This window comes from Heptranchias perlo, chromosome 21, assembly GCF_035084215.1.
Source record: "Heptranchias perlo isolate sHepPer1 chromosome 21, sHepPer1.hap1, whole genome shotgun sequence".
Taxonomy (NCBI): Eukaryota; Metazoa; Chordata; class Chondrichthyes; order Hexanchiformes; family Hexanchidae; genus Heptranchias; species Heptranchias perlo.
In genome coordinates this window covers 985,155-997,824 of record NC_090345.1, presented here as the reverse complement: position 1 = coordinate 997,824, position 12,670 = coordinate 985,155, and the positions used below count along the sequence as shown (strand labels likewise).

The 12,670-nt window shown below is 47.2% G+C and overlaps 1 protein-coding gene across 1 annotated transcript in view; it reads left to right on the top strand.

Annotated features, from left to right (window-relative positions):
* Positions 1-233: 233 nt before the first annotated feature.
* rrp12 (ribosomal RNA processing 12 homolog) overlaps positions 234-12,670 on the top strand; it is a 92,749-nt gene continuing 80,312 nt past the window's right edge. The window contains exon 1 of the mRNA XM_068002787.1: positions 234-492. Coding sequence (XP_067858888.1) covers positions 234-492 — 259 coding nt within the window. The remainder of the gene's footprint in view (positions 493-12,670) is intronic.

The window sequence follows — 12,670 nt, the reverse complement described above, 5'->3', positions numbered from 1 at the left end:
GCCGTTAAGTGCTGTTAAGATCGGCAGGGCCTCCAGGGCCTCGGCCTTTGCCGGGCCCGTCTCCCATTAAAAGGCTCCAAAGCACACTCCCACCACCCTGTAAAAATCCAGGCCAAAGTTTCATTGCTCTGGGGGGATTTTAACGGAGCAGGATTTCGCTGGAAGGGAGGGTTATATAGGGACAGGAGGAGGCCATTCAGCCCATCGAGCCTGTTCCACCATTGAATTACATCATGACTGATCTGTATCTTAACTTCATTTACCAGTTAAAATCGATCCTGCAGGGTTTCTTCTCCCTGGTCTGTACGTCCCCCGGTGCGCGCTGGGAGGCCCCGGCCGCGGGGTCTCCGGGCGCGGGGTCTCCGGGCCCGGGCGCGGGGTCTCCGGGCGCGGGGTCTCCGGGCCCCGTCGCGGGGTCTCCGGGCGCGGGGTCTCCGGGCGCGGCCACGGGGCCTCCGGGCGCACCGGGTCCTAATCTCCAGTATACACAAAGTAAACAGTGAGAAATGTACAAATTGCTGCTCAGTCATTGGGCAGTGTATAAAATTGTGGATAGTTGGAAAAGTAATTTGCACTGAAGGGAGGTTGTGAATCGATGTATTAAACACTGTGATTCGGTGACGGGGTGATCTGGTCCTCACTGTTAGACTGAGTGCTGCTTTGTGTCGTCAGGCCCATCACTGGTACTGAGTCTGTTGGTGCAGAATAGATTTAGGACACATTCTGTAGTGGGTGGTGGTGTGTGTCAGCTTCACCTCTGACTTCTGAGCGGTTCGAATCGCTCCCACTCCCTGGGTTCTAGACCTTGGACTTATTTGGGGGTTGTGACAAAGTGCAGCAGACAACGGGTTTTGGTGCAAGAAACTTTGATCTTTATTCAAGAGAGAAAATACAACACAACAATCTTAACACTCTAATAAAATGGGGAACACTTCAGTACACACGAGGGAAATTACAGTAGAAAGATACCTCACCCCTCCCAATCCCACTATACTAGCTAAGTTGGACTCTAAAGGACCAGAGATAATGCTCACCAAACAAATCCTTGACAGTAATTCACCCAGAGGCAAGTCAGAAATAGATTGTAGAGTGGAAACTTTGCAGATCTTTGGTTTTCTCCCGAGTTGGTTTTCTTTGGTCGCGGTGGCCCAATATTACCCGGTTGGTGGTAATATTCGGTTGGTTGTTTCGGAAGGCCCTTGTTGCCGTGAGGTGTCTGATGGTCGCTGGGGCTGTTGCTCTGGTTTCTTGTGTGTCGGCCTGCTTCTAGAGCTGCTGACCTTCTCTCTGTTGCCCCCTCGCCTTGTTGAACTGTCGTCTCCCGAGCTGTTGAACAATCCTTTGCCCTTGCAGGTCTGGCTGACCGGTTCTCTCACGTAGGGTTTGTTGGTTTCGCCGGAAGCTGCTTTCCTTCCAGAGACAGGCAGAACAAGACAAGCAGCACACAAGCGCCAGCAAGAACCAGAGAGAGAGCGAGGTTTGAAGTTTCCACTTCTATATCCCTCTCTTACAATGGTCTTCGTCACTTAAAAAAAAACTTCATGTCTGTTTAAACAGTTCTTACAAAGTCCTTAAGAATCTTTGATGGCTTTTTGATGGTCCCTCATGTTGCAATTGCTTCTCCCAATGGGTCATTGTTAATTCCGATTTTTAGAGCTTGTCACACAAGGCTTCCTTTTGTATCCAACGTCCGAGGTGTTGATCGGTTTTGCTTTAAAACAAAGACATGGCCCCACCATGTCTGGAGCAGTTGCCTCTTTCAATGGCAGTGAGTGTTGACTACCTGCTGTAGGTTTTGCATTAAAACAGAGACATGTCTGAAGCAGTAATTCTCCCACATTCCACTGTGTGTGTTGTTGAATTCGTCTGGTGACCTCTCCCCTATCCTTCCATCTTAGGATTTTAGTCAATGGCCAAAGTTTTCCATACTCAAGGAAAAGGTGAATTTCTTTAGGGTTTTTCTCCGAGTTTTGGGGGATCTGTGAATTTTGAGAATCTTACAATTCCCCTGAAAGAAGCTTTTTGACAGAAGAGAGTTGTGCAGGCTGCATTGTGAGATGGTCAAAGCACAGAAAGGTCAATGGGGCTTTAGTAACCAATCCACTGATGGGTTAACTGGGCACTTTTCCTGGGAGTCACACACCCAGTGTAACTATGCTGCTTTATGTAAAGCTGTGTTCTAACTTGTTGGTATCTGTACCATGAAGAGGCTGAAGGAGAGAACATTTTAGCCAGAGGAATCCTCTTACTTACAGGCAGTTCCAAACAGGTAACCTCAGCCTGGAGCGATCACTGTTTATCAATCAGGAAACGTCAGAATACTCAGCCCGCCTGCCGAGAAAACCCATCAACACACAACAGCAAAATGAGTTCAGTCAGTGAGTTGTACCGAGGGGGGAGGCCCTGGCTCTGACTGCGGTCTGTACTGTGGCAGGTAATGGAAGGTCAGCAGCACTAAGGGGATTACAGTTGGCTTCAATGATCCTGGGCAAGGGAGGGGATGCTCTTCCTGATGGCCAGCTCGACACGCGCATGTGGATTTCCAGTGAAGAGAAAATCATAAGAACATAAGAACATAAGAAATTGGAGCAGGAGTAGGCCAATCGGCCCCTCGAGCCTGCTCCGCCATTCAATAAGATCATGGCTGATCTGATCCCAACCACAAATCTAAAGAACACAAGAAGTCGGAGCAGGACCCGGCCACATAGCCCCTGGGCCCTCTCCGCCACCCACAGGGCATTGACCGATCCGAACTCAGCTTCATGTCCAATTTCCTGCCCGCTCCCCATAACCCCTAATTCCCTTTACTTCTAGGAAACTGTCTATTTCTGTTTTAAATTTATCTAATGATGTAGCTTCCACAGCTTCCTGGGGCAGCAAATTCCACAGACCTACCACCCTCTGAGTGAAGAAGTTTCTCCTCATCTCAGTTTTGAAAGAGCAGCCCCTTATTCTAAGATTATGCCCCCTAGTTCTAGTTTCACCCATCCTTGGGAACATCCTTACCGCATCCACCCGATCAAGACCCTTCACAATCTTATATGTTTCAATAAGATCGCCTCTCATTCTTCTGAACTCCAATGAGTAGAGTCCCAATCTACTCAACCTCTCCTCATATGTCCGCCCCCTCATCCCCGGGAAATCGGAGTTTGCTGTAAGACCACCGCAGGTTGCTGATCAGATCAGGCATCGGAACACAACTGCCTCAAGTGAGTTCACGCACACACCCCCGCACACGCACACACGCACACGCGCACACGCACACGCGCACGCGCACACGCACACACGCACACGCACACACGCACACGCACCCACACACGCACCCACACACCCACACACACACCCACACACACACCCACACACACACACCCACACACACACCCACACACGTACACACCCACACACCCACACACACACACACACACCCACACACACGTACACACGTACACACCCACACACGTACACACCCACACACCCACACACCCACACACACACCCACACACCCACACACCCACACACCCACACACCCACACACCCACACACACACCCACACGTACACACCCACACACGTACACACCCACACACGTACACACCCACTAATACGGACCCCACCATTTAGAACGTCCATGTTTAAAACAGACAGTCACTTACATCGGCCAAAAAGCAATGACCATTCGCCATTTAGCGCATTCCAGATCGTAACATCTCGCTACGGAAATTTTATTTCCTCAGGTCACCTCTAGTTTTTTTGCCAACCACCTTAAATCTGTATCCTCTGGTTACCGACCCTCCTGTCCCTGGAAACAGTTTCTCCTTATTAAACTATCAAAACCCTTCATGATTTTCAACACCCATCGAACCATAGAAAAGATACAGCACAGAAGGGGGCCATTCGGCCCATCGTGTCCGCGCCGGCTCGAAGAACAACCAGGTGCCCATTCTAATCTCACCTTCCAGCACCCGGTCCGTAGCCCTGCAGCTTACAGCACTTTAGGTGCAGGTCCAGGAACTTTTTAAAAGAGTTGAGGGTCCCTGCCTCGACCACCAATTCAGGCAGCGAATTCCATACACCCACCACCCTCTGGGTAAAAAAGTTTTTCCTCATGTCCCCTCTAATCCTTCCGCCAATCAGCTTAAATCTGTGTCCTCTAGTTCTTGAACTCTCCGCTAGGGGAAACAGGTCCTTCCTGTCTACTCTATCTGGGCCCCTCATAATTTTGTACACCTCAATCACGTCTCCCCTCAGCCTCCTCTGCTCCAAGGAAAACAACCCCAGCCTATCCAATCTCTCCTCGTAGCTGCAATTTTCAAGCCCTGGCAACATTCTTGTAAATCTTCTCTGCACTCTCTCCAGAGCAATTACGTCCTTCCTGTAATGTGGTGACCAGAACTGCGCACAATACTCCAGCTGTGGCCTTACCAGCGTTTTATACAGTTCCATCATTACATCCCTGCTTTTGTATTCTATACCTCGGCTAATAATGGAGAGCATTCCATATGCCTTCTTCACAATGTTATCTACCTGTACTGCCACCTTCAGGGACCTGTGCACATGCACTCCAAGGTCTCTCACTTCCTCGACCCCTCTCAATATATTCCCGTTTACTGCGTATTCCCTTTTACTGTTTGCCCTCCCTAAGTGCATTACCTCACACTTCTCCGGGTTGAACTCCATTTGCCACTTTTCCGCCCACTCCACCAACCCATTGATATCTTCTTGGAGTCTACAGCTATCCTCTTCACTATCAACTACACGACCAGTTTTTGTGTCGTCTGCAAATTTGCCAATCGTGCCCCCTACATTCAAGTCCAAATCATTAATATATACCACAAACAGCAAGGGACCCAACACTGAGCCCTGTGGCACACCACTGGAAACGGATTTCCATTCGCAAAGACATCCATCGACTTTTACCCTTTGTTTCCTGTTACTGAGCCAATTTTGGGTCCAATTCGCCACATTTCCCTGTATCCCATGGGCTTTTACCTTTCTGACCAGTCTGCCATGTGGGACCTTGTCAAATGCCTTACTGAAATCCATGTAGACAACATCCACTGCACTATCCTCATCAATCCTCCTTGTCACTTCCTCAAAGAATTTAATCAGATTTGTAAGGCATGATCTTCCCTGAACAAATCCATGCTGACTATCCCTGATTAAACCATGCCTTTCCAAGTGACAGTTTATCCTCACTCTCAGTATTGATTCTAATAGTTTGCCCACCACCGAGTAAGACTGACCGGCCTATAATTGTTCGGCCTTTCCCTCGTACCCTTTTTAAACAATGGTACTAAGTTTGCAGTCTTTCAGTCCTCCGGTACCTCCCCTGTATCTAGTGAGGATTGGAAAATGATCCTCAGAGCATCCGCTATTTCCTCCCTGGCTTCCTTCAATAGCCTAGGAAACAATCCATCCGGCCCTGGTGACTTATCAACTTTCAAGGATTCCAGTCCTTCTAGTACTTGCTCTCTCATTATGTTTACCTTATCCAATATTTCACACCTCTCCTCTTTAACTACTATGTCCGGATCATCCCTTTCCTTTGTGAATACGGAGACAAAATATTCATTTAAAACCCCACCCACATCCTCTGCTTCTACACACAAGTTACCCTTATCATCCCTGATAGGTCCCACCTTTTCCTTAGCTATCCTCTTGTTCTTAATGTACTGATAAAACATCTTTGGGTTTTCTTTAATCTTACTAGCTAATATTTTTTCATGCCCTCTCTTTGCTTTCCTTATTTCCTTTTTTACATCATCCCTGTACTTGCTATACTCCTCTAGGCTTTCTGCAGTATTTAGTTTTCTGTAACAGTCATAAGCTTTCTTTTTCTGCTTTATCTTGCCCCGTATACTTCTAGACAACCAGGACACTCTAAATTTGGTAGTGCCACCCTTTTTCTTTGAGGGGACGTGTCTGCATTGTACCCATAGAATTTCACTTTTTAGTGCCTCCCACTGGCTTGCCACTGATTTCTCCTCAAGTAGTTGTGTCCAGTCCACTTCTGCCAAATCACCTCTTAGTTCTGTAAAATTTGCCTTCCCCCAATTTAAAATGTTTACTCCTGATTTAACTCTGTCATTTTCCATAATAATGCTAAAACTAACTGAATTGTGATCACTATCCCCAATATGGTCACCCACTGTCACTTCACCCACTTGTCCATCTTCATTTCCCAGGACTAAATCTAGAATTGCATCTCCTCTTGTTGGGCTTGTCACGTACTGACTAAAAAAGTTCTCCTGGACACCGATCAAGAATTTTGCTCCCTCTGTGCCCCTCACACTGTTTGAATCCCAGTTGATGTTAGGGTAGTTGAAGTCCCCGACTATTATTGCCCTCTTATTTTTGCACTCAGAAATTTGCCTCCATATTTGTTCTTCTATCTCCCTTTCACTATTCGGGGGTCTATAGTACACTCCTAGTAGTGTGACTGCCCCTTTTTTATTTCTTACTCAACCCATATGGCCTCGATTTATGATTCATTTAGCATATCATCCCTTCTCACAACTGGAATTGATTCTACCCTCCTCCTTTTTTATCACCCACTCTATCCTGCCTGAAAACTCTATATCCAGGGATATTGAGCTGCCAATTATCCCCCTCTTTAAGCCAGGTTTCCGTTATAGCAATGATATCATGCTGCCATGTGTCTATCTGTGCCCTTAGCTCATCTGCTTTGTTTGTAATACTCCTTGCATTGAAGTATATCCCCTTTAACCCCATCAAATTCCTGTGCTGAACACTATTTAACCTTTGTTTCTTTTGCCTTTCTGAGTCAGTAACTACGTCACTAACTGCTTTTCTCCTTCCCGTTTCCTGGTCTGAATTTGTCCTATCTGTACCTGCCCTTTGGTTCCCATCCCCCTGCCATACTAGTTTAAACCCACCCCGACAGAACGAGCAAATGCCCCCGCGAGGATATTGGCCCCGGTTGTGCTCGGGTGCAGCCCGTCCAGCTTGTACAGGTCCCACCTTTCCCAGAATCGGTCCCAATGCCTCAGGAATTTAAACCCCTCCCTCCTACACCATCTCTCAAGCCACGCATTCATCTGGTCTATTCTCCTATTTCTGCTCTCGCTAGCACGTGGCACTGCTAAAAATGTATCACTTCACACTTCTCTGCGTTAAATTTCATCTGCCATGTGTCTGCCCATTTCACCAGTCTGTCTGTGTCCTCCTGAAGTCTGTTACTATCCTCCTCACTGTTTACTACATTTCTGAGTTTCGCGTCATCTGCAAACTTTGATATCGTGCCATATATAGTGGTGGTGCCAGAGGACTGGAGAATTGCAAATGTTACACCCTTGTTCAAAAAAGGGTGTAACATTTGTTACGCGGTGTCCGTTCATCTGGCCGCACAACAATCGCCAGACAGGAGGGTTCCCTCCCAGTCGGGGAACACTTTAGCAGTCAAGGACATTCAGCCACCGATCTTCGGGTAAGCGTTCTCCAAGGCGGCCTTCGAGACACACGACAACGCAAAATCGTCGAGCAGAAATTGATAGCCGAGTTCCGCACCCATGAGGACGGCCTCAACCGGTATCCTGGGTTCATGTCGCGCTACATGTAACCCCACCAGGGGGAAAAAAAAGTTATATGTTTTTAATACAACTGGACATTCTCTCTCTCTCTCTCTCTGTCTGTCTTTGTTATCTGACCCCTTGTGTATTCAGTATTCTGGGATGTAATGTTCCCCTGTCTGAACACCATCCACTCCTTTGATTGCTGTAATTATCTCTCTGCCGAGGGTGATAACGGGCAGTTGGAAAGATTATCTGTAATCACCAGGCATTGTTCTCTGACTATATATGCTGTGCATTTATGGAACCCTTCACTCACCTGACAAAGGAGGAAGCCTCCGAAAGCTTGTGATTTCAAATAAAGCTGTTGGACTATAACCTGGTGTTGTACGACTCCTTACATTTGTCCACCCCAGTCCATCACTGGCATCTCCACATCATTTATAAATAGAGGCATAGAGTACAAAGTATGGAAGTCATGATGAACCTTTATAAAACACTGGTTCGGCCTCAACTGGAGTATTGTGTCCAGTTCTGGGCACCGCACTTTAGGAAGGATATTAAGGCCTTAGAGAGGTTGCAGAAGAGATTTACTAGAATGGTTCCAGGGATGAGGGACTTCAGTTATGTGGAGAGACTGGAGAAGCCAGGGTTGTTCTCCTTAGAGCAGAGAAGGTTAAGGGGAGATTTGATAGAGGTGTTCAAAATCATGAAGGGTTTTGATAGAGTAAATAAGGAGAAACTCTTTCCAGTGGCTGAAGGGTCGGTAACCAGAGGACACAGATTTAAGGTAATCGGCAAAAGAACCAGAGGGGAGATGAGAAAACATTTTTTTAAAACTCAGTGAGTTGTTCTGATCTGGAATGTGCTGCCTGAAAGGGCGGTGGAAGCAGATTCAATAATAACTTTCAAAAGGGAATTGGATAAATAGTTGAAGGGAAAAAATGCACTGGGCAATGGGGGAAAAGAGCAGGGGAATGGGACTAAATTGCTAGCTCTTTCAAAGAGCCGGCACAGGCACGATGGGCCGAATGGCCTCTTCCTGTGCTGTACCCACTACGATGCATCCCTCCAATCTGAAAAACAACCATTCATCACTACTCTCTGCTTCCTGTCCCTTAGCCAATTTTGTATCCACACTGCCACTGTCCCTTTAATCCCATGGGCTTTAATTTTGCAACATGTCTATTATGTGGCACTTTATCAAACACATTTTGAAAGTCCAGATACATAACATCAACCATACTACCCCCTCATCAACCCTCAACGTTACTGAATTTTAACTCTCCTCTCCCTGACAATCTTTAAAACTATAAAATACAGTTTGTGCTCAGTCCCCGCTCACGGCCAATTAACTGGAACTGCATGAAGAGAAGCCATTGCTAGAGATGCTCTGGCTACGATTGGATAGGTGAATGGAACCAAGCGAGGACAATCCCACTGAGCTGGACAATGGAAGAGAGGGTCTGAGGAGGATGGTTAGGTGACTGTGTCAATGGCTGCAGAGAGGAAGGATAATACACCACCGTAACAGAAGTTGTCATTTGTGACATTGATTAGGAATATAGGAACAGGAGTAGGCCATTCAGCCCCTCGTGCCTGCTCCGCCATTTGATAAGATCATGGCTGATCTGTGATCTAACACCACATACCTGCCTTTGGCCCATATCCCTTAACACCTTTGGTTGCTAAAAAGCTATCGAGCTCAGATTTAAAATTAGCAATTGAGCTAGTATCAATTGCCGTTTGCAGAAGAGAGTTCCAAACTTCTACCACCCTTTGTGTGTAGAAATGTTTTCTAATCTCGCTCCTGAAAGGTGTGGCTCTAATTTTTAGACTGTGACCCCTACTCCTAGAATCCCCAACCAGCGGAAATAGTTTCTCTCTATCCACCCTATCTGTTCCCCTTAATATCTTATAAACTTCGATCAGATCACCGCTTAACCTTTGAAAATCTAGAGAATACAACCCCAATTTGTGTAATCTCTCCTCGTAACTTAACCCTTGAAGTCCGGGTATCATTCTAGTAAACCTACGCTGCACTCCCTCCAAGGCCAATATGTCCTTCCGAAGATGCGGTGCCCAGAACTGCTCTCAGTACTCCAGGTGCGGTCTAACCAGGGTTTTGTATAGCTGCAGCATAACTTCTGCCCCCTTGTACTCTAGTCCTCTAGATATAAAGGCCAGCATTAGTCTTATTGATTATTTTCTGCACCTGTTCATGACACTTCAATGATCTATGTACCTGAACCCTTAAGTCCCTTTGGACATCCACTGTTTTTAACTTTTTACCATTTAGAAAGTACCCTGTTCTATCCTTTTTTGATCCAAAGTGGGTGACCTCACATTTGCCTACACTGAATTCCATTTGCCAGTTTTGCCCATTTGGTTTGTTTCGGTGCCGTGACAGGGAGAGAAACCGAATTTGGAGAAAAAGATAGGCACGGACTTACAGGTCAAAGTGCAAGGTAAGCAGTCTGTGTAACTTGCAGTGTGAATTTTCGGAGGTAATTTTATTTTTATGGAACATTCGTAGCCCAGATAAAGGGACAGTTGATTCATGTCGTCACAAGATGAGAACAGCTGAGAAAATCGGTGAGAATTAAAATAAACTGCAGTGAGTGGGAAGTTTCCATTTCAAACAATGTCGCTCTCCGTTTCGAGGGTTAGACTGTCTCCAATCTAAACTCAGTACATTATTACAGAGCAGGCCACAAACTTTTGGGACTGATTCCGAAATGACCGGGGTCTCGGAATTATATCGTTAGTACGTTACGGTATTGTAGAGATTTCACCTTCATTGATGACCATCTGAGCTGCCTCTCACGACATTGTGCGGAAGATTCTTACTGGAAATAATGTAGCTGTCTGTGAATGATCAGCAATGACCTGACACTCAAACAGATTCAGGACCTTGTGCCATTAACGCAGGAACCACAACAGGAAAGAGCTTGTCAGACTAGCTCAGAGCTCCAAACCACAATGACTATGGACAAAGGTGACAAATCTTCAGACACATTCACAGAGATAACATTCACAGAGAGTGAAACTGGACATCACCAGCATCTCCACATCATAGCACTTGGAAAGACAAAGGCTAGTCAGAGAGAGAGAGAGAGAGACAGCACTGGGAGAGAGAGAGAGAATGGGGTTAGAGAGAGAGAGAGAGAATGGGGTTAGAGAGAGAGAGAGAGAGAATGGGGTGAGAGAGAGAGAGAGAGAGAGAGAATGGGGTGAGAGAGAGAGAGAGAGGGAGAGAATGGGGTGAGAGAGAGAGAGAGAGAATGGGGGTGAGAGAGAGAGAGAGAGAATGGGGTTCGAGAGAGAGAGAGAGAGAATGGGGTTCGAGAGAGAGAGAGAGAGAGAATGGGGTTCGAGAGAGAGAGAGAGAGAGAATGGGGTTCGAGAGAGAGAGAATGGGGTTCGAGAGAGAGAGAATGGGGTTCGAGAGAGAGAGAATGGGGTTCGAGAGAGAGAGAATGGGGTTCGAGAGAGAGAGAGAGAGAGAGAGAGAGAATGGGGTTCGAGAGAGAGAGAGAGAATGGGGTTCGAGAGAGAGAGAGAGAGAGAGAGAGAGAATGGGGTTCGAGAGAGAGAGAGAATGGGGTTAGAGAGAGAGAGAGAGAATGGGGTGAGAGAGAGAGAGAGAATGGGGTGAGAGAGAGAGAGAGAATGGGGTGAGAGAGAGAGAGAGAGAATGGGGTGAGAGAGAGAGAGAGAGAATGGGGTGAGAGAGAGAGAGAGAGAATGGGGTGAGAGAGAGAGAGAGAATGGGGTGAGAGAGAGAGAGAGAATGGGGTGAGAGAGAGAGAGAGAGAGAATGGGGTTAGAGAGAGAGAGAGAGAGAATGGGGTTGGAGAGAGAGAGAGAGAGAATGGGGTGAGAGAGAGAGAGAGAGAGAGAATGGGGTGAGAGAGAGAGAGAGAATGGGGTGAGAGAGAGAGAGAGAGAGAAAATGGGGTGAGAGAGAGAGAGAGAGAGAGAATGGGGTGAGAGAGAGAGAGAGAATGGGGTGAGAGAGAGAGAGAGAGAGAGAGAATGGGGTTAGAGAGAGAGAGAGAGAGAGAATGGGGTTAGAGAGAGAGAGAGAGAGAGAATGGGGTTCGAGAGAGAGAGAGAATGGGGTTCGAGAGAGAGAGAGAGAATGGGGTTCGAGAGAGAGAGAGAGAGAGAGAGAGAGAATGGGGTTCGAGAGAGAGAGAGAGAGAGAGAGAGAATGGGGTTCGAGAGAGAGAGAGAGAGAATGGGGTTCGAGAGAGAGAGAGAATGGGGTTCGAGAGAGAGAGAGAGAATGGGGTGCGAGAGAGAGAGAGAGAATGGGGTTCGAGAGAGAGAGAGAGAATGGGGTTCGAGAGAGAGAGAGAGAGAATGGGGTTAGAGAGAGAGAGAGAATGGGGTTAGAGAGAGAGAATGGGGTTAGAGAGAGAGAATGGGGTTAGAGAGAGAGAATGGGGTTAGAGAGAGAGAATGGGGTTAGAGAGAGAGAATGGGGTTAGAGAGAGAGAATGGGGTTAGAGAGAGAGAATGGGGTTAGAGAGAGAGAATGGGGTTAGAGAGAGAGAGAGAGAGAATGGGGTTAGAGAGAGAGAGAGAGAGAGAGAATGGGGTTCGAGAGAGAGAGAGAGAGAGAGAATGGGGTCAGAGAGAGAGAGAGAATGGGGTTAGAGAGAGAGAGAGAGAGAATGGGGTTAGAGAGAGAGAGAGAGAGAATGGGGTTAGAGAGAGAGAGAGAGAGAATGGGGTTAGAGAGAGAGAATGGGGTTAGAGAGAGAGAGAGAGAGAATGGGGTTAGAGAGAGAGGGAGAGAGAGAATGGGGTTCGAGAGAGAGGATGGGGTTCGAGAGAGAGAGACAGAATGGGGTTAGAGAGAGAGAGAGAGAGAGAATGGGGTTCGAGAGAGAGAGAGAGAATGGGGTTCGAGAGAGAGAGAGAGAATGGGGTTCGAGAGAGAGAGAGAGAATGGGGTTCGAGAGAGAGAGAGAGAATGGGGTTCGAGAGAGAGAGAGAGAATGGGGTTCGAGAGAGAGAGAGAGAATGGGGTTCGAGAGAGAGAGAGAGAATGGGGTTCGAGAGAGAGAGAGAGAATGGGGTTCGAGAGAGAGAGAGAGAATGGGGTTCGAGAGAGAGAGAATGGGGTTAGAGA